Consider the following 20,182-nt stretch of genomic DNA (forward strand, 5'->3'; position numbering starts at 1 on the left):
AATGGCACCAACAAGTCCGATTTCATTTGTCTGTGATACATTTCCTCTTTCCCCCCCCCTGAACCTACTCCATTACTTATTAAGCTTATCTAACATTAATCTTAGGATCAATGACTGAGGCAAATTGCAAATCTTTGCTACTTAGCTATGACCATAACAAACGCTAGCTGAACAGCTGGGACTTATTTGATAACATCTCCTTAGTCAAACTGGCCAGTGTGCACTGGTCAACAAACAAATCCAACTGGCTATCTTCTGGCTGACTTGACACTTGTGCATTGTGACAAATGGAAATCTGGGTGCCGAGAATGAACCATTTCACCGAGCTATATACCTAGCTGTCATTTCAACACCACCAAAACAGCCAAGCAAGGTTAACCAAGTAAGCTTGCTAACTATCAAGATGGCCACACAGGCTGTTCCAGAAGAACTAGATAACCATAGCTAGTACTTAGCCAGCTAGCTAGCTCCTGAACGTCGTAGTAGGGCCATTTCTATACCAAGCCAAGCGACATTTCCAAGCACCAAGCTAATCATACTGTCATTAGGTTAGCCTAGAAGTGACTCGCTACTATAGCCAGATTTGCCATACACAGCCTCCTCCAGTAAGCCAGCCACTATAACGTTAGTCACATCATCAAACAATAGCTTGAAAACTAGGTATCTCTGACGTTAGCTGGATGGCAAGAACTGACCGTGTTAAAAAAGAGAGGAAAACAAAGACAACATATAGAGGGCCAAAACATACCTGTATCCTTTTGAATGTGTTCTTCAGTGTTACTATTATTCCGCAGCTCCCTTTGAAGAGCATGTAAAACCTTGACCAAAAACTAAAAGGGGACAAAAGTGTAAATCGCGATCGAACGTCAGCAGCCGGTTGTGAAACTGACAACACACAGAGGAACAAAATCGAGGAGGGCCTAGCTTGCCAGATAGCGAGGCTACCAAGTCGTTAGCTTCAATGGCTACACCAGTGGCTAGACGAAGACCCAACGTAACTTATTATTTTTCCTGATTTTTCTGTTACATAGCAACACTCTATGCAATTTACCGAGCGCAATACACAAGCCCTTTTCTATTATAAAATATAAATTCCTCTCTATTTGCCACCAGGGCCCTCGATGAAGTCCCCATTCCTGCCTCTCCGAGGCGTCCACTGTTGTTTACCCAGGCTCGTCTACTCTGACTGGCGATACTAGCACTAGCGAAGCAAGGCCACAAGGGGCGCAAGTGAGACGAGCGCTGTTCACGACACTTCACGACATCACTGTAATTTGCTTATATGAAAACTTAAGAAAGATTGAAATAAGTATTGCGTTGGTGAAAACACATATGTAATGTTGTCTATTTGTTCATTATGTCTTAAACCAATCCGAAACCTAAATATTGGAAATACTACATCAACTTTTGTTGTGGCTGGTTGAGAATAATGGCATGTGTAACGCGCGCCCACTAGCGGCTCGTCTGTAAAACCCACTCAAGTGTCTCACAACATCATCCTAGTTGTTCAGGTTTTCAATACTGCTATTTCAAATGAGCCATGAAACATAACCAAAGCCTCTTATACAACCTCTGACACAACACATGTCTCAACATATGTCTCCAAAGAAATGTGCGCCTATCATAATAATGGCACATCTGGCCATATTCTATGAACTGGCCCTGTCCAGAAACAATCCTTGGCCCTAGACAATTAGATCTGGGCGTATATGAGCAACAATAGGCTGTGTATTGCACTTTTATAAAACAATAAGGAGCACAGGAGCACGTTCAACTTATTCTACTTCTCTGCATCTGCTGTGGAACCATATTGTCTTTTCTGACCCTACCTGTCAGATCTAGGTTACATAGATGAAGGGAATGTGAGAGCAAACGTAAAGAGTTTTACAGAGTAAATAATGTAATGTGTTATACTGTCACTGTTAATTACTAACGCTATGTATTGCTGTCACCATACATGTTGATACACAGCAGTATTACATTACAATAATACAGAAGTCGAAGTGATCTTGTCTTTTAAAACAGTAAAGTATTATTTGGGCTACAATGTGTAGTCAAGATTCAAGATTCAAGATTCTTTATTTGTCACGTGCATACAAGTATACAGTGAAATGCAAAAGTGACAGTGCCACAGAGTAGTGCAACAATACAATAAGTTTTAAAATACAATAAAATAAAAATAGAAGTACTAAAAAATATACAGTATGGACAGTATAAACAATATGAACAGTATAACCGGTAAGCATATAAGTAAGCAATATAAATAGCAGATGGATGACTATGTGTGTGCATATGTGTTAAGATGACAGTGCATGTGTGAGTGTCTTGAGGGGGGCACTGGTGGGGTCATCGTTGACGATTCTGATGGCGTGGGGGAAGAAAAAGATTAGTCAATAATCTTTATATTTATAAATACATTCTATACATAGAATTTATCAGGGATAAATTCTATGTATTTATCCCTGATCCCTCTGATAGCCAGAGCTGGACCCAGTCAGCTACGTACAGTGCGTCACCACGTCATAGCTACGTTTGCATCATTTGCGCTGCGTGCTTGTCCGTCCTGCACAACAACATCCAACGGTAAAATGGCGTCGGGTGCCATTTCAATGGAGTCCAAGAAAATATCCGATTTACGAGTTATAGATCTAAAATCAGAACTCAAGCGCAGGAATTTAGATGTAGCTGGTGTAAAGAATGTTCTTATGGCCAGACTGAAACAGGTAACGTTGATCACATTGTGCTATGGCATTGGGGAGCGCAAAATTAGCCAGCCGTAAATTGGAGGCCGTCCTCGCCTGCTGTGCAGACAAATGTGTTAGCTAGCTGACTACTTAGCTGCTACCTGCACTAGCGAGTCACCAATCATTTCAACGATATATTTTGCACATGTTATTTACGTTTCGTATTGGCGTGCATCGTGGAAACGAATAAATAATGTATGAATTGTTTTGCTCTTTCTACGTTGTTTGTTTTTCAATCTGCTACATTCGTGCATGCGGCCATTGCAAGCAACAGCAGCGTCTAGCTCCAGTTTGCAAGTTGACTGGGCCCGCAATCAGTCACATCATGATGGCGCAGAGGCTAAAGCGACATCGTACTATTTGCATGTGAAAATGTATTTGTGATGTATTTTTGCCCAGTGTAGGGAATATGGGTTAAAGTTCATTCCTCTCTCTCAGGCCATTGAGGATGAAGGTGGAGACCCAGAGAACATTGAAATCCCACTCTCAGTGGACACACCCACCAGGAAAAATGTTAAAGCTAAAGGTACATTTTAAACTGTCATGCAAGTATTGAACAACACATATCATGTGCATTTGCTCCGTGTGGCTTCCTTCAGTTTGTATGATGTACAACCTCTATAATTTGTCCAGGAAAGAAAGTGGACTCGGACACTGACAACACAATGGAAGAGGAATCTTTTTCCAAGGTGAGTGTGAATATTCTTTGCCAGCCTTTGTGTATTTCTTTCCCCACATGCTTTTCACAGCTTGACTTTATAAGAGACAACAAACAGTTTGAGGAGAGCTAAGCATGATTCCTTACCTTTTATATATTGATATATACCATGATTTAACCTTTATATATTAAAAGAAAACACACTGAGACCAAGGTCTCTTTCGCAGGTGTGCCATGTCAACATATACATACAATTACAACACACTGAATATACAAAACACACACTATAATTTGTCAGAACAAGAGCATGCCTCTTTGAGCTGGTCCCTAACCAAGGACTAAAAATGATATACAATATACACTGTCAGTAGGTCTGGCAGAGTTCCGTCTACCATACCCACAGTAGAGGAGTCCACATCTAATTCAGATCAAAGTTTATTTATCATATGGACAGGATACAGATGTAAACAGTACAATGACATGCTTGAGACAAGTGCATTGTAAATAAAGGAGAGAAATAAGAGAGAATAATAACAACAAACACAATAAGCAATAAGGCACAGTAAAGTACTATAAGGCAGTAAGTACTAATTATGTCAATCAATAATAAGTAGGTCAATATAAGTGTATTATGGTAAGTTTCCGTAGTGTATAAAAATATGCTAGCATGCCAAAGAATGTGTTACATAATCATAAGGATGCCAAAGAATGTACTCCATAAATCATAAGGTGAGTGTAGATCCTGTGATAGAAAAATGTATGTTAGATGGTTAGTACTGAATAGATTGTAGGAAAAGTTAACTTAGAACACCGTACTGTATTTTCACTGAACTGTTGTACTGCTGTAATTTTCCATTATCTGCGGAAGCGTGCTGAATGCAAGAGTTGTGTGCAAAAGATGGCCTCTGAAGTGCTTACTGTCCGACACCAGTAAGCAGTCAAGGTCTCCTTAATTAATTTTTGAACACTGTCCAACCAGAACAAAATACTGTCCAACCAGATACGTTTGATCATAAACTGCTGGCGTTAAGGGCCGTGTAATGCTGGGAACCATCTGACCTCTGACCCTTGAGTTGTATCTCAAAATAATGTATGATCTTGTGATAAGTATTGTATGGAGGGAGTAATACCAAGAGTGGGGTTGATGTAATATTTTTTAGATAATCACGATGAGCTCGCCACTGTGATGGAAATCTTTCAGTGAACAACAATAAACGATGTTTGGTCTCAGTTGAGAGTTTTAATGCATATACAAAGTTTAAACAATTCTGCTTACGGCCGGATCGGCATTCCTTCACCAACAGTGTGGATTCAGATATTGATGCTGTGGCTGAGGAGAGGAACCATCCTTAACTACCAATGCTCATACGTCATAGGTCGAGGGGTAAACATATCTTGCACCTGTTTGCTGATAAAGAAGCTGGGAAAGAAGCGTAGGCTTTGTGAGCTACTATCTCAAACCTCAGCCTGCAGTTAGGAGTGTTCCAAGGTCAGAATAACATCTTTGATACAAAGAGAAGGAGCAGTCGGTTTTGGTTCTTCCTCAGTCACATAATTAAAAATAACAAAGTACATTGGGTCACAGAGAGGTCAATACATTTCATATATGACTTAAGCAAAATAGTACAAATATATTTTTACATATATTACACCACCAATGTTGTTATACCCTGATAACTGACTTTAGAAAATGGGAGGGGAAACCAGACTGTGAGGGGGTGTAGGAACCATGTAAAAGATATTGGTGGCGAACAGTCAGAAGGTGTAAATGATTTACATATGAGGGATGGAACCTAAATTTGATAAGGATTGAAAACTGTATAAATATGGTGTGCTGAGGGGCAAACGGGAAGATGCTTCGCGAACCACCTTGGCTTTGTTACTTGTAATAAAAGTCTCTGGAGAAACTATCAGCTCTAGTCTTCGGCATTTTATATCAAAGTATTTTAGCATAGAATTCCACGACAGTATCAATATGGCAGCAATGGTGGCTTGGGTGAATATGAGAACATACATTTTGTATTGATCTTAATTTTTGGTTTATTTTTTCAGGAGGCAGAAGAGGATGAGATGGAAAAAGGTATGTTTGTGCTCACACTCTGTGTTGAGTTGGTAATGATTTTTTTTTGCAGGTAGCAACCTTGGCTTGAAGGCTGGAAACTGCTGCACCCTCTCTCTCCTTAATACCCTGTATTTCCTGTGTCAGCTCACTGGCTATTCACTCAGCCACCTATTCAGGACTTGTCACTCATGACACATGGGAGGCTCTCAGTACTCTGCACATGTCCTGTTTGTGGAGGACTCTTGCATCTACACTTTTTGTCACAGTACTTTTTTTGAGGGGAAAAGCAGGACTCTTCCAGGTCTGAGTGACATAAGGGCTCCATCTACCATATAGACTGCATGGAACATTCCCCCAAGACAGAGCTGTGGAGTCAACAGGCTGCTTCAAGGTGAGGAACTGGCCTGCATGGACTGAGGGAGGAACGCTGAGATGAGGCAGATGCAGAGAGGGCAGAAGATACCATGAGGGACTCATCCTGCCCATCGGGGCTCACCGTCCTCCTGCCCCCCGGGGCTCACCATCCTCCTGCCCCCCAGCTGCAGCACAGATGTCAAAGAAGGAGCGGAAGACCTCATCACTGAGCATGCCCAAAGTACCATGTGTCTAGACCAGAAGACACATTTTCTTAGGACATGAACTAGCAGGATCCTACACCTTTTTTGACCAACCTTCTCCAATTGCTGATGAGAGGGACAGAAGACATGGGAGATGGCCTTAAAGACTATGATGAGGGCCCTGGACAGTCGATTGGCCATATGATGAGACAGAACATGACCTCCGTGGCTTTGGGAATGCATGTTTTTTTTTTGCTATGGAAGAAATCGGACAGATGCCGCTTTCCCCTCCATTTGAACTAATGCCCTCAATTAAAACAGAAGAATGGAGCTCCAACACAGCAAGAGCACTGAAGAGCAGCTTGGAGTCACTGTAAGGATTGTGATAGAAGTATTGGTGGTGAAAATGACATGAAGATTACTGAATACGCACCACCGTTTTTCAATGAGGAATGTATGTTTTGTGTGTTCCTGTGGTTTCTGCCCATCGATGACCCCTAATACTAAACTTGCTTTCTATTCTACTTTCTAGGTCAAGTAACACACATGTCTATGTTAAACATTGTGTTTTTTTTGCCATGTTTTATCCTTATTCAATCCCTCAGATGTAACTGATACAGATGATGGTACTCGTGAAAATTCTAAAGCTTCCCCCTCTGAGGATGGCCTCACCGAGGCTGAGGCTGAGCCAGAGGAAGAGGCTGAAGTTGAGGCCGAGGCCGACCCAGAGGCCGAGGCTGAGGCTGACCCAGAGGCCGAGGCTGAGGCTGACCCAGAGGCCGAGGTTGACCCAGAGACCGAGCCTGAGGCCGACCCAGAGGCTGACCTAGACCCAGAGGCTGACCCAGAGGCTGACCTAGAGGCTGACCTAGAGCCTGAGGCCGACCCAGAGCCTGAGGCTGACCCAGAAGTTGAGGCTGACCCAGAGGCTGAGCTGGAGGCTGAACCAGTGGCGGAGATCGAAACTGAAGCCACCACCTGCACGAAAGAAGTCGAGGATGATAACATATCCGTCACAATCCAGAATGAAGATGCCATCACGTTGGATGTTGATGGCGATGACCTCCTGGATACAGGTAAACATGTGAAACTTCCAGATTCAGAGGCAGACAAGGGCTGTGATGAGCCAGAGGCCTCTGCTGAGATGAGTCCAGAGGAAAACATGAAGTTGGATGGGATGGAGGGCCATAAAGATGGTAAGAAAGATGACGGGCAGAAGGCAGACCCCTCCAAGAAGGAGAGCAGAGAGGCCTCGAAGAAAGCTGAAATGGGAGACAAAGACAAGGATTCTGGGAAGAAAGGCCCCTCGTCTACTGGGGCATCAGGTCAAGCAAAGAGGTTTGTCTTTCTATGTCAGTTCTTTAAGATACTACTACCAAGTTCCAGCTCACTAAGAACGCAGCATTGTGGGTAGCCTCAAGATTTTTTGCTATTTTTTTCTTAAGAGAAATGTTCATTGATGTACCTAATCCTTCCATTTGTTACTTTCATTTGTTTTTCTGAAGTTGGGTAATTTGTGGCATTAACCTGGAGATGAAAACACGCCTGTTATTTTCACCTTTCCAGCACATTTATTGCCTTTTCCAGTTCCCATGTAGGGCATTTTAAAAGAGCAGTAGTCCCTGTGATGTCAGTTTTTTGTGAAACATATGAAATGATTCGCTGTGAAGTCGAGCGCATTCCTGAAGATTTCATTGGTCCAGGGAATAAATCTGACCCCATCTCTCACCCGTGGAAAAGCAATGAAAGAAGCCATTATGGGAGTTTGTCCATTGCAAGCCTTGCCTGTGGGGATTTATTTGTATAAAGTACAAAATGTGTTGTTTTTTAACATGATGTTTGACCTGGTGTAAGTGAGTCCGCAGGGGTTTTCATGTGTTGGCACTCATTTCTTGTCTCTCTTGTTTATTGTTGCATAATCTGCTTTGTAGTTCTTCAAAGGACAAAGATGGAAAGGCCACTAAAGATGAGAAGGGTAAGTGTTTGCCCTCTTTTACGAACGTCACATGAGTAGAAGCACACCCTTTATTTACTGGAAAGACGAGACAAATTAATATTTCAAATGAAATATGAATTTGGGAGAAGCTCTGTTAATGTTCATGTGGCAGAAATAGTTCACAATTGGTTTTGGAATTTGACCTTTACCAATGGAATCTGCTGTGTTCCAGTGTTCCCTTGCCCCAGTACATTTTTGGGCAATTTTAAAGCTGCCTGAGATTAGGTTTTCAATTAGTCAAAGAGGCACTTTGTGCACTGCTGTACTGTATGACTGGATGTTGGACTACTACTAAACAGACAGCAAGTCCTTATTAGGGCAGTCATCCAAGAAACACATTTTAACATGCAGGCGTTTGTTAATGGTATGCCCTTACAAGCACAAAGATACAGTATTTATTTTCTTGTTTCTGCGTGTACATGGCTCTAAAGAGAATGTGTGTGTTGAAAACGTCCCGATTTCAGGAGGTACCAGCAGTGGCAGTACAAGCAGCTCTACTCGCAACCTATGGGTGAGCGGCCTGTCCTCCAACACCAAAGCAGCTGATTTGAAGAACCTGTTTGGCAAATATGGGAAGGTACGCCTAGAGCCCTTTCTGTCCTATACAATGTTTCACACAGTCTTTGGTTCATAAACATAACATAACAACATAAATGATGTAATAATAGTACACTCCTTAAAGGCTAGTGCTTTGTGCAAAGTATTCCATTTCACTTCATGGATATAAGAGCAAATTCAGTTGGTTTCCTGAATGCAAGCACCATATGTGAAGCCTTTTGCCCCTGAAGAGAGTCCATACTTTGCTGCCCACAGGTTGTTAGTGCCAAAGTGGTCACAAGCGCACGCAGTCCCGGAGCTAAATGTTATGGTTTGGTGACGATGTCCTCCAGTGCAGAGGTGACCAGGTGCATCTCCCACCTCGACCGCACAGATCTCCATGGACAGCAGATATCTGTTGAAAGGGTGAGTTGTCAAAGGAACAGTTGCTATGCACATTACTGGCTTGAATGTTCAGAATGAGGAATTAGTTCTGTGACATCATAGAACCCTCAGAAGTCTGAGAGGATTCTCAGATTGCAGTTTGAAAAGCCAGTCAGTATAGCTAGGACAGAGAAACATTGGCTGGCATGATCCTTCTCTGAGCCACCATGCGCTCTTCTGTTTTCATTGTGAGGAGAATAAAGGTTTGAGGCTTTTTGTATTTCACTTAATGGAAACCTCATATTGCTTTAAAGTTTTAATGAAGGCGTTGTCTTTTCAGGTTAAAAGTGATCCGTTCAAGAAAGAACCTTCAAAGAAAGAGTCAGAGGACAAAACAAGCTCTAGCAAGTCATCGAGTGACAAACGCAGCACCACAGGGACAAAGACAACTAGCAAGTGAGTGAGGAAGAAATAGAAAACCAGTGTCCATTCAGTGGTTGTTTGAGAAATAACAGAAAAAATAATTTCTGTTCTTGCTCTTTTTGTTTCCACAGAACTCAACCATCCTCCAAAAAAGAGGAGAAGAAGTCTGATAAGCCGTCAGATAAAGATAGTAAGGACTCCTCCAAGAAACAAGAATCTAAGAGCACAAAATCTGATGCAGCTTCATCCAGCTCTGGCCCAGATGCCTCCAAGAAAGACGATAAAAAGCATGGACGTATGTTTGACCCGCCTTTCTGGTTAAACTTCAGTATTGCTTTGATGGGTAGTTGAACTTACAACCTTTGTCTTCTGTTTTGTGCAGGGACCAAGAGCCCTGGCAAGTTGGTAGTGATTGATCATGCCAAAGGAGACCCTAACTTCAACAAGATGAGGCCACCTTTCAGGAGGGGGGGACGGTACTTTGACAAGGTAAAGTAGTAGACACTTTGTCCTCTGGAAGTTTGTGGATCCAAAATATTGATTTCAAAGACTGTCAGTGCAGGGTGTTAAATGTACCTCTGTATTCCTCTTTCAAGCCTGGTCCTCCCAACATGATGCAACGACGACCCAGATGGTTAATTCCTCCTGAAGAGGTTTGTACAAAACATTTTGAACAACATTTATGTAATGTAACTCTTTTCTTTTCCATCTTCACTTCAATGTGCTTGTTTTCCCTAGATGGAGATGATGAGAGACAAAGGAAGAATGTTCCCCAACAAGGGAGGCAGCAAAGACATCCTCCCCTTTGAGAAGATGAAGGAGCAGAGGATGCGTGAGCGCCTGGTCAGACTGGAGCGATACCGCAGGGCTATGGAGCTGCGCAGGTGAGCCTGAAACTCGCACACACTGGAGCACTGTTCTCCAAAGACACATAACACTAACTCAGACACACCAAGGCTCTCTGTAGAGGGTAAATGAGTAAAAAGTAAGGGTAAAATAGGGTAAACGGTTACAATTATAAGATGTATTAGATTGTTACAAAGTCAACAAAATGCAACAACCTGTGGGTTTCAATCCTTGTAGGCGGCGTGAGATTGCAGAGCGGGAACGCCGGGAACGCGAGCGTATCCGTCTGCTCCGTGAGCGGGAGGAGAGGGAGAACCTGCTCCGGGAACGCCAGAGACTAGTGGAGGAGAGGCAGAAGCTAGAGAGGGAGCGCATGGAGAGGGAGAGGCTGGAGAGAGAGAGGATCCGCATAGAGCAGGTGCATAAGCAATGCTAGAGCTCAATATCTCTCCGTTTAGACAACCAGGCCATAACCATAGCTGGTTGTCGTTAAATAATTGAGCATAGTTGAATGATTAGCCATTCAACCCATCTTGTGAGTAAATACGGGGTCTTCCTCTCTCTTTTTCAGGAACGGCGTAAAGAAGCGGAGCGTATGGCCCGGGAGCGGGAGGAGCTGAGGCGGCAGCAGGAGCAGCTTCGCTATGAGCAGGAGAAGAGAAACAACCTGAAGAGAGGCCGTGAGGTGGACCACAGGTACACACCACCACTCTGTGGATTGAGAAAAGGTTGCGTGATTAGTGACAGAGCAGCTTGTACAAGCTTGTATAGAAACCGGTTTCCTACAGCAGACAGGGATGCTTGGTCTCAAGACCTTTGACATTCAACTGAAAAGTGAAGGATTTTTTCCCCCCAAACTTGTTTACTGTCACCACGTAACAACGTTTGCTTCATGCCATGTTTCAGCCGGAGGGACGACCCCTATTGGAATGGCAACAAGAAGATCCCGACTGAGTCTGAGGGCCGTCTGAACCAGGGCTCTGACTACAACCGCCAACAGAACCGCTTCACTGAGTTCAGCCCACGAGAGAGGGGACGCTTCCCAGAGGCAGCTGCTGTGGAGCCAAGCACCTTTGAGAGGTAGTCCCTGCCAGGACGCGTGCATACAGATTCAATGGCAAGTCGCGTAACAACGGGGTGCAGTTGACTCAACAATGTCATGTTGTGTTTCCAGGCGGAACCGCTTTGACGGCGAGCCAGACGCGAAGAAGAATCGGCCTGCCGCTCGCAGGGACAGCTCAGGGTTCGAGCGATATCCCAAGAACTTTGACACGGTCCGCAGGGCTGAGCCTCCTCCACCCCCGCGCACAGACATCCGGGACACGGACCGCAGGGAGATCCGCGACAGGGATGAGCGACGACCCATGCCCATGCCCGAACGCCCGGCCGGGGGGAGGGCACCCATGCCTGGCATGTCTCACACCCGCTCCCCCAGAGATACTCACACTGGGCATGGAGGATGGAAGAACGATAGCGGCATTGGCGCCAACAAAGGGGACATACGGTGAGAATAGATGGACGCTCAGAGTGTGCTGGGGTGATCAAGGTTCTAGGTGTAGACGAGGGCTTTTTGTCTATACATTTGTTTGTGTTTTGCTCTCCGTCACATTGACTGGCTGTAACCCTGTCTGCCTGTGGTTGTGTCTTGTAGCGGGGCTGTGCGTATGCGCCCAGAGCGCTCAGGCAGAGATGGCCCCGGACCTGCCCTCAGAGGAGGCTCCTCAGCCAGCCGCGGGAGGTCTAACTTCACTGGCCGTGACGGAGGCAGACCCATGGTGATGGGAGACCAGGTAAGCGCCGCAGTACTAACAACCCCACCTCCACTCCATGGTCTCAAGCTCCTACTGGTGTTAAATCTTGGGGGGGGTGAACATGGTGGTGCACTTGCATGGACATTGCCCTCTTGTGACCTGTGGAAGTGGAGTGGACGAAGTCTTCTGGCTTTATTGTGAATGTTAACTCTTCTCTCCTGCGGTTCTCTCTCCAGCATTTCAGTTCTGGCAGACAGGTGGTGGTGGAGCGCCATGGCCGGGACCAGGGCCCCAGGAAGGAGTGGCACGGCGGGGCAGGATCCCAGGGAGGGGGCTTCCCTGACAACCGCAGGATGGGAGACAGCCGTGGCAGCATGATGGCCCCACACTCTAGGTATGAACAGCTTAGTTAATGATGCACTGGGCCGTTTTTTTTTAATGACTGTAGAAACTCTTTCTTTCGTCTGATGATTTCAATTGATAACTGGACGTTGAAGGTATCGACCTGCTTTTATGTGACACAGTTTGTGTTCATGACATTCAGCGTCTCACACTCTGTCTTTCCCCCTCCTGTCTCTCCAGCCACTCTTCCTCTGGCATGAACAGAATCGTACAGATCACCAACAGCTCCATGTCCAGTGGCAGCATCGGAGGATTCAAGCCCTTCAAAGGAGCGCCTCGGCGGTTTTAACTGTCTCCCCCACATCACCCAGTTTATGCTTTCTTTTCAGTGCAAAGATAATGTGGTGCAGTGCTGCCAAGCACCAAAAAACAATTCCTGGCGTTATTAACGAGATGTTTTAAAAGAAAAAACGTATTAACGTGATTTCGTATTAATGTGATAATTATCTCATAAAAACTACAGGATTCGATTTTTTTTTTTGCTTGGCAGCACTGCGCCACCGTACAGACACAAAAATAAACTTTTTTTTTTTTTTTTTTAACTTAATTTCTCTCTCTTTTTTAAATTGAGTATTAGGTGTTTTAAGAGGCAGGTTTCTAGCCAAACTGAACTTTTTTGTTTTGTATAGATGAGTGTTTACCTCTGTAGGGTTACCTAACGGTTCTGCTGTGACTTTTAAACAACCCTGTGCACATATGTTCTACTTACCTTTAGGAAAATTGTACAGCTTTAGTTATTTGTAACAAGTTTTCATGTGATGTTAACTGCTCCTCAACTGAAACTCATGTATGTAGAATGTCAGCAGTTCAATGTACTCTTCGACTGAATTTGATCATTTCAGTTATGCTCCTGGTGCATCTGAAGGTTATTAAATTGTACTTCTTGCTAACTTTCTTTGTCTTTGTTCTTGTGTGTCCTTTGACATACTGTGCCCTCTAAGTACTTGGGCAGTAAAGCTTGAAGTGGAGTCTTCATGCAGTCAAATACTAACCTTCAGACTACGTTATGGTACTTAAAATGAATTTGTCCAAATATTAGATTTTTTCAAGGTAGGATGAGAGACATGCTTTTATTTCTAATTGGTAGAACATCTATAAAACAAACTGAATTGGTGGTGTGCTGTACTTTTCCCTCGTGTCATCTAAACTAAAATCCAAATAACTGGAGTATAGAGACAAAATTCTGATTGTGATTCATAGGACGATTCTTTGTGTGTGTACAGCCCTTGTATTTTGGACATTGAAGATACAAAGAACTGACTCTTGACAAGGTATCATACCAGTAGAATGTTAGTGAAATGATAACAGAAGTTGTTTTTTATTGTCCAGGTACTTTAATGATCAGGCTGAATGTCCCTCGTCTAAGGCATTTAGTTACAGAAGAATCACCATCTACACTTTGCAACGGTACTGTGAAAGGCTACATACATTATTTGGTCATATGTATATAGGTAAACACAAAAAAAGGATTGACCATTTCATATTAACAACTTAACAGTTCCTTTTGCTTGTAGTTAAACATAAGAGAAAATATGAACATATAGGACATATAATTGAAATTATACTCTGGGGATTGCTAAATGTGATATTAGTATGCCTTTATGTTGCATTCAGCACGATACAGTACATGCATCACACATTAACATCTGGGGTTGATATTGCATCCAAAGAGAAACGTATACAGACTGAATTGAATCAATTGGGGTATTGTATATCATGCTCTGTGCTCCATAAGACGTTTATATAATTGACAACTTGACAGATGTTTGTGATACTCACAGGGCTTTTTATGAGCCTGCCCTCCAGGCTGTACTTCTACGTCTCCCTCATGAATCTGCTGGGGAATCAATCCTTTATCACCAATATCATTGTAGTATGTCAGCTGTATTGTTTAGTTTCATTAAAAATGTTGTAAAAATCCCTTCAGTTCCCCTCTAGATGCCTGGTGGCCATATCACTTTTGACATAAATGTGAAAAGCTACACAATCAAATATGATGGCCTTGGCAGATGACCAGGGGATATAGCTACTGTACCTGAATTTCTCAAATTGCAGCAACTTTTATTGTAGGGGCTACATAGCATTTCAACAGATACATTTATATATGTATTTTAAGCCAAAACAGTTACTGAGCCTGTTCATACTTTTTTTGCTCTCGATAACTCGAGCATTTGATATTCAACTTCAGAGGAGCTACTGTTATACCAAGTCCAGACATTATTCCATTTTTACAAGGTACCCAAAGAACAATAGCACAATTTCTAATTCTGTATAAAATGAGGTATTTTTCTCTTCTCTTAGTAGTGCATATCAATGTAACAGTGCAAAACCAATTACAATGACTACATGTTCAAGGACTACCTTGTTAAAATACTATTTTTTTTATACAGTATTTACCCCACAACCACTATTACAAGGCTTACAAATATTCACTTGAGACATTCCACAAACAAAATCCTTCCGACCAATTAATTTGAGGAACAAGGTTGAAAGTGAACACATAATACAACAAAATATCTAGATACTGGCAATAATAAATGCAATGTAAATGACTCTCTAATTCTCCAAGCTAATTGCACAGTATTTTAAAAGAGAATAAAGTGTGTTAGGCATGCGTTAACCATCTTGTTGTTGCTCCCCACAAAAGAAACCTCAAGAAAATAATCAGATGAAGAGGGCCGACATGGGACTCCCGTCTTACCCTTTGGAATGTCACCTATCAGGTTCAGGCCATTGGGAAGGTTGAGTTGCAGATACATACAGGCAATTCAAGCTGAGACCTCAGGTTATCCATATTGATACAGGGGTGCGTTTATTTGAACTCTGTTCTTTATGAAAGGAACAACAAAATAGTATGGTGTCCCTGACAGTCATAACCCCCCCCCCTCCCCCCACATTGACACAATCACTGTAGTCATGAACAATTTTAAGGGACATAGCAAACCATACATAGGTGGCACACGCTTGCTTTCGAAATTGCCTCCCTTTAAACCTGTCTATTCAGTCATATATTACTTTTTGGGCAGTCATTGATAACATAAACACAGCAGCTTCATTCACTGTCTAAAAGCAGCCACGTTAAGGGGTAAACAAACATATTCTAGTGTCATTGAATCTAAGCCATTGAATGTGTCCAAAGATTCATTTGACTTGGGTAGGCCTGAGAAAAGCTCAAAACACCCACATTGTCATTTCTGCGAGATAATCATATCCATGAACCTAGATAGCAACAATTATGCACAGCCTAATCACAACTATGATGTTGACCTACCATGTATTGAAATCATTAGTGTTACGGATGCCTATATGTGGTTCCACGTGAACATTTACAACACATTCTTATGAGGGAGTGACTACACGGTCTATTAAATATTTTATACTGGTTTATATCAAGAATGCTGTTTGAAGGCAGCTAATACACATCTAACAATTTGCAAAAGACACTCAAGGATATGTCCCTTCAGAGAAGGCCTGAGAGTAATTCTGATGTCTATGTGAAAATCTACAGATTGTCTCATTCTGGTAATACACCTGTTTCCTTTTTTTGTCCTTATAAAAGATATTGTAAATGTTGTAAGGCGTTTTATATATATACAGAGTAAGTGTAGCCTTGTGAGGGCCATCTACAGAGGCTGAGCTAACCCCAGCCCTCAAGTCATTGTCCAGCCAGCCCTTCAAGAGAGGCTGCTGTTCCTCAGACAGCTTTCTGCTCTAAACATGTCAGCCAGCCAGTAACCAGGCAATAGGCAACACTACCGACACTTCCTGGGCTTGTCCTTGAAGGCTGGAGCTGTCCCATCTCTGGACGATGACAACTGAAAAGGTAACAGACAAAAATGGAGACCCCCCTCCCACCCCCTCCACTAGCACTGTGAGGAGTTCCCCCTACGACTGTGTTTCTAGGTCTGACGTACAACACAAGGCTCGAGTCAAGGCATCCAGCTGGAATGTACAGATAGAAAACAGTTAGTTTCTCAGGAGGCAGTACCATAGTAGGACAATGGCGTAAACTACTAGCTAGCTCCGTCAGAAATGCGCATTAGGTATATATATATTATGTACAATGTATATAAATTAGTCTGAAAGTCAGATGTTGGAGAAGCACATGGGTTCAAACATGGCAACAGTAGAAAAACCCCTACTACCAGAATCAAACTAGGGTATCATTAGGCTGCCCACATTAAAACCATCTCTCTCATCTCTGTATGGGGTGTGGCCAGCAGGCAGACTATATTGTCAAGAGAAGCTGTGGGACATTTTAGGCCCTTACAGACTATTAGTGAGAGACACACGCCACAGCCATTGCTCTGGCGGCGGAATGGTCGGCTGCATTCTGAGGCCAATCATGCCTCTGCAACGAGGGACCAAATCTAGCCTCAGGTAAAAGTATCTCAAGAACAAAGTCTGAGAAAGACATCACTGTCCTGTGGGGCGCTCGGCGGTTCTGTCTGTGCGATTGTCCAGACTGTAGTAGATGTGAGGAATATCAATAAAATAAATGAAATGAATATATCTCTGAATCCTCTCAATCGCATATACATAGTTAAATTAATAAAAATCAATTTGGCTATTTCCAGGTTAAAATGAAGGGTATACATCTGTGAACTAAGCAAACCAGACACACACAGTACAACCCTACTCTGGTAAGGCAAATCTGAACAGGACAAGTCATGAAAACTGATGAGGGTTCGCAGAAATAGCACTGTAGTGATCTTCCTTCCAGACCCTCAGAAGAGAACATAAGGATTTGGGTAGTGTGTGGTGAGGATACGTTACAAAAGGTTTGTCACAATGGTTCTTATTTCCAACTAGCAATAACGGAAAAAAAATAATCCCTTTCAATGTACAACAAAATAAAAACCTTTCTCTAACAAACTCTCTCACACACATCGAAATTAAATTTGTCATTTGGCATCCATTAAAGAGGCGAAGAGACAGGAGTGCTTAGATACAGGACACATCTGTCGCTATCTCTCCCTCAACGTGACTCTGGCCAAACTCGTGATTATCTTCAACGGGAAGGAACAAAATGCCCCCCCCCCCCCCGCTACTCCCACCAACCAATAGCTAGCAAACAAATTTGACAAAGGTAACATGTCTCTCAGTCAAAAATCGAACACATTTAACAAACTGAACTCAGTTGAACTGAAGCAGGCGTATCTACATATATGTGCTGTAAATATTTATATAAAATAGCTTATCAACTGCAATAATAATGAAAATGAATGAAAATGTTTTTCCTAAGAAAAAAAAAAAAAAATGGTGCCATGAGAGGTGATATATTTCCGGTTCTGAATTTTTTCCTTAACAGTATCCAGTATTCTGAGATTTTTCTCAGTTTGCTATAAAATAGATCACCCCAATAAACTTCACCCCACATCACAAATATAGTGCACTGTGAGACTGGTAACAAAGTTTGGCCAACTGTACAAAAGATTAGTGGTAGTTGTCATTGCGTCCCTTCCTCTGTTGTCCAGTGTCCACTGAGGGTAGAGGATGGCAGGCACCAGTGGCTTGGGAACGGCAACTCCTCTGTTCATCTTCTTGTTGCGCTCTCCCTTTTTCTCACACTCTCTCTCTCTTTCTCTCTTTTTTTTTTGTTAAACAAAAAAAAAAAAGGGGCTGTGCGTTGGGTGTCAGATCAATGTAGCCCCCCCTCCCCCTCTTTCTCACACACACACGGACACAAACACACACACACACACACACACACACGGACACACTCTCACACACACACACACACATACACACATCCTCTGTTACAAGATGACACATTTGTCTTTATCCTTGGGCTCTTTCTTGGCCTTGCGCTCCCCTGTTCCCGCCGAGGGCTGTTTCCCCGGGCTGGGCTTGGTTCCGGGTCCGGCCCCAGCTGCTGCTGCTGCTGCTGCCGCCCCGGCAGTTCCAGCTGCTTCTCTGTCCGCCTCATCGCCCCCTGCTGGCTGCTGTTGTCCCTGCTGCACGTAACACACGGCAACACAGGAGGAGAGTGTGAGCAATACGACAAAGACCTGGGGGGCTTATTCAAGAAGATGAAAAGTGACTCACACCACACCTTCCCGCAGTTCCACCTACTTAAATCCTCCAACTAATACCAATTTCCTCTTCCCCTCTGCCTCTTTCTGTTCCTCCCTCTGACATCTTCATCTATCCTATCTTTCCTTAATCATCTTACCCCGCTTAGCTCTGCTCCTCTCCGCCTTGCCTCCCTCTCCCCCCCTCCCTCTCCCTCTCCCTGCCTCCCCCACCCTCCCCCCCTCCCTCCCTCTCCCCCTCCCTCCCCCACCTGTGCCTGTGCTGCGGCTGCAGCTGCGGCGGCTGCGGCCTGCTCCTGCTCCTGCTCCTGGTAGTACTGGGAGGCGCGGCGGTCCTCCTCCTCCTGCAGCTTCTTGGCCAGCTCCAGGTCAGTGATGCCCTCTGGGAGCTGCTCCCACTGCAGGTCCTCACTCTGCTGCTCCTGCTGCAGAGACAACGCCATCATGTAGTCCTGTAGAGGAGGAGAGAGGAGGAGCAGAGGAGGAGAGGAGGAGAGGAGGAGCAGAGGAGGAGGAGAGAGGAGGACAGGAGAGGAGGAGGAATGGAGACAGGGGGGGAAGGGAGGAGAGAAGGGGAAAGACAGAAGGAGAAGGAGAGGGATAGAGAGAGACAGAGAGAGAGAGACAGAGAGAGAGAGAATGGCAGCTGATTAGCATGCTACGCTTCCTGGTGTTTACAATCTTCATCAGGGCGATACACTAAGGCGAGGTACACTTGTTGGAAGCGTAGCGTTTCTGCTACGTTCCAGGTCACGGCCGCCGCTACATAATACCTCGTTACTCATTCTTACAGCCGATGATTTGTGGAGTTGAGCCAATCCTTTCTTGAGTGGAGCAGATATTGTCTCAATGGCTTGCTGTGATCTGCCCTCTCAAGCGTGAGAGTGCCACTGGGTCTAAGTGGGTGCGTGTGGGTAAAGAGATTAAATGTGATGGTAAGAGTGAGTGTGTGTGTGTGTGTGTGTGTGTGTAGGGAACGTAGATCGGGGCAAACAGACAAGCTGTTGGCCAGTGCTTGCTGAGACCAGGCCTAAGTGCGATCAGGCCCAACAGGACAGCCAATCAGCAGCCGGCTTTGGAACTGTTGAAATGCACAGGGGACACAAAGCGCATGCATTATTAAAGAGCCAATCGAAGCGCAGCTCGGTACGGTGCGGTACAGAGGGGGCCCGCCATTGCCATACGGATCTGCTGATCAGGCATTCAGGCGTCTAAACCCAAAGAGAAGGCCTGGAAGAGGTTGTGATTGAGTGAGTGAGTGAGTGAGTGAGTGAGTGAGTGTGTGTGTGTGTGTGTGTGTGTATTTGTGAGAGACAGAGAGATAGAGAGTTTGTGTTTGTTTGTTTGTGTGTGCGTGAGAGATAGTTTGTTTTTGCGTGTGTTTGTGTGTGTGTGTGTGTGTGTGTGTGTGAGAGAGAGTTTGTGTGTGTGTGCATGTTTGCGTGTGTGTGCATGTGTGCGTGTGTGTGTGTGTGCGTGCATGTGTGCGTAATGGGAGAGCTAGGGTGCTTTTAGCATCTATTATTGAGGAACTTCCCCTAGTATAGTATTCCACCAGAGTGGGCCTGCGTACAGCTGGAGCAGACCAGGAAGCCAGAATGGAAACACTGCCAAGGTACGAGGGAGGAAGTCCGTAATATTTACTGTACCTCATTGTGTCTCAGCTCACTACAATAACCCCTGTTTATGATTCAATCGACTGTTGCTCATTGTGTACCTGAGGCTCAACTCTCAACTCTGTCTACCTGGTTGTCACGGCTCTTCCACCAAGACGGTGATACACTGTG

General features: G+C 44.1%; 3 protein-coding genes across 9 annotated transcripts in view; 1 reads left to right on the forward strand and 2 right to left on the reverse strand.

Annotated features, from left to right (window-relative positions):
- Nucleotides 1–1,145, reverse strand: part of rnf111 (ring finger protein 111) — a 29,778-nt gene extending 28,633 nt beyond the window's left edge. For all 5 annotated transcript variants that reach the window (XM_083690935.1, XM_083690932.1, XM_083690934.1 and 2 more), the window contains exon 1: nucleotides 749–1,145. The gene's annotated coding sequence lies outside the window, so the exon portion shown is untranslated. The remainder of the gene's footprint in view (nucleotides 1–748) is intronic.
- A 1,440-nt stretch (nucleotides 1,146–2,585) lies between these two features.
- Nucleotides 2,586–13,250, forward strand: sltm (SAFB-like, transcription modulator). Of its 3 annotated transcripts, none has more exons than XM_083691002.1 (21): nucleotides 2,586–2,723; nucleotides 3,183–3,270; nucleotides 3,378–3,433; nucleotides 5,455–5,482; nucleotides 6,627–7,359; nucleotides 7,953–7,996; nucleotides 8,482–8,594; nucleotides 8,831–8,980; nucleotides 9,279–9,394; nucleotides 9,493–9,656; nucleotides 9,744–9,850; nucleotides 9,958–10,014; nucleotides 10,100–10,245; nucleotides 10,445–10,625; nucleotides 10,779–10,903; nucleotides 11,114–11,287; nucleotides 11,382–11,711; nucleotides 11,859–11,997; nucleotides 12,195–12,352; nucleotides 12,541–12,686; nucleotides 12,848–13,250. In XM_083691002.1, exons 1-20 carry the CDS (start codon nucleotides 2,589–2,591, stop codon nucleotides 12,647–12,649), a joined length of 3,153 nt encoding a protein of 1,050 aa, XP_083547128.1. In that variant the 5' UTR covers nucleotides 2,586–2,588; the 3' UTR covers nucleotides 12,650–12,686; nucleotides 12,848–13,250. The 3 variants fall into 3 exon arrangements, with proteins under 3 accessions (XP_083547128.1, XP_083547129.1, XP_083547127.1); XM_083691003.1 differs by having other exon boundaries at nucleotides 6,627–6,751; nucleotides 6,800–7,359; nucleotides 12,541–13,250; XM_083691001.1 differs by having other exon boundaries at nucleotides 12,541–13,250.
- A 439-nt stretch (nucleotides 13,251–13,689) lies between these two features.
- The window catches only part of mindy2 (MINDY lysine 48 deubiquitinase 2), a 22,690-nt gene continuing 16,197 nt past the window's right edge, over nucleotides 13,690–20,182 (reverse strand). Inside the window, exons 8-9 of the mRNA XM_083691330.1 lie at nucleotides 18,647–18,847; nucleotides 13,690–18,317 (exon numbers count right to left, since the gene is read on the reverse strand). Of these exons, the coding sequence (XP_083547456.1) occupies nucleotides 18,120–18,317; nucleotides 18,647–18,847 (399 nt within the window). The 3' untranslated portion in view covers nucleotides 13,690–18,119. The remainder of the gene's footprint in view (nucleotides 18,318–18,646; nucleotides 18,848–20,182) is intronic.

This window comes from Argentina silus, assembly GCF_951799395.1.
Source record: "Argentina silus genome assembly, chromosome: 19".
NCBI classification, from domain to species: Eukaryota; Metazoa; Chordata; class Actinopteri; order Argentiniformes; family Argentinidae; genus Argentina; species Argentina silus.

Coding starts and splice junctions, on each gene's coding strand:
- sltm (XM_083691001.1), top strand. CDS start 2,589: ATGGCGTCGGGTGCCATTTCAATGGAGTCCAAGAAAATATCCGATTTA. Junction 3,434..5,454: donor AAGAGGAATCTTTTTCCAAG/GTGAGTGTGAAT, acceptor TTATTTTTTCAG/GAGGCAGAAGAGGATGAGAT. Junction 12,353..12,540: donor ATGATGGCCCCACACTCTAG/GTATGAACAGCT, acceptor CTGTCTCTCCAG/CCACTCTTCCTCTGGCATGA.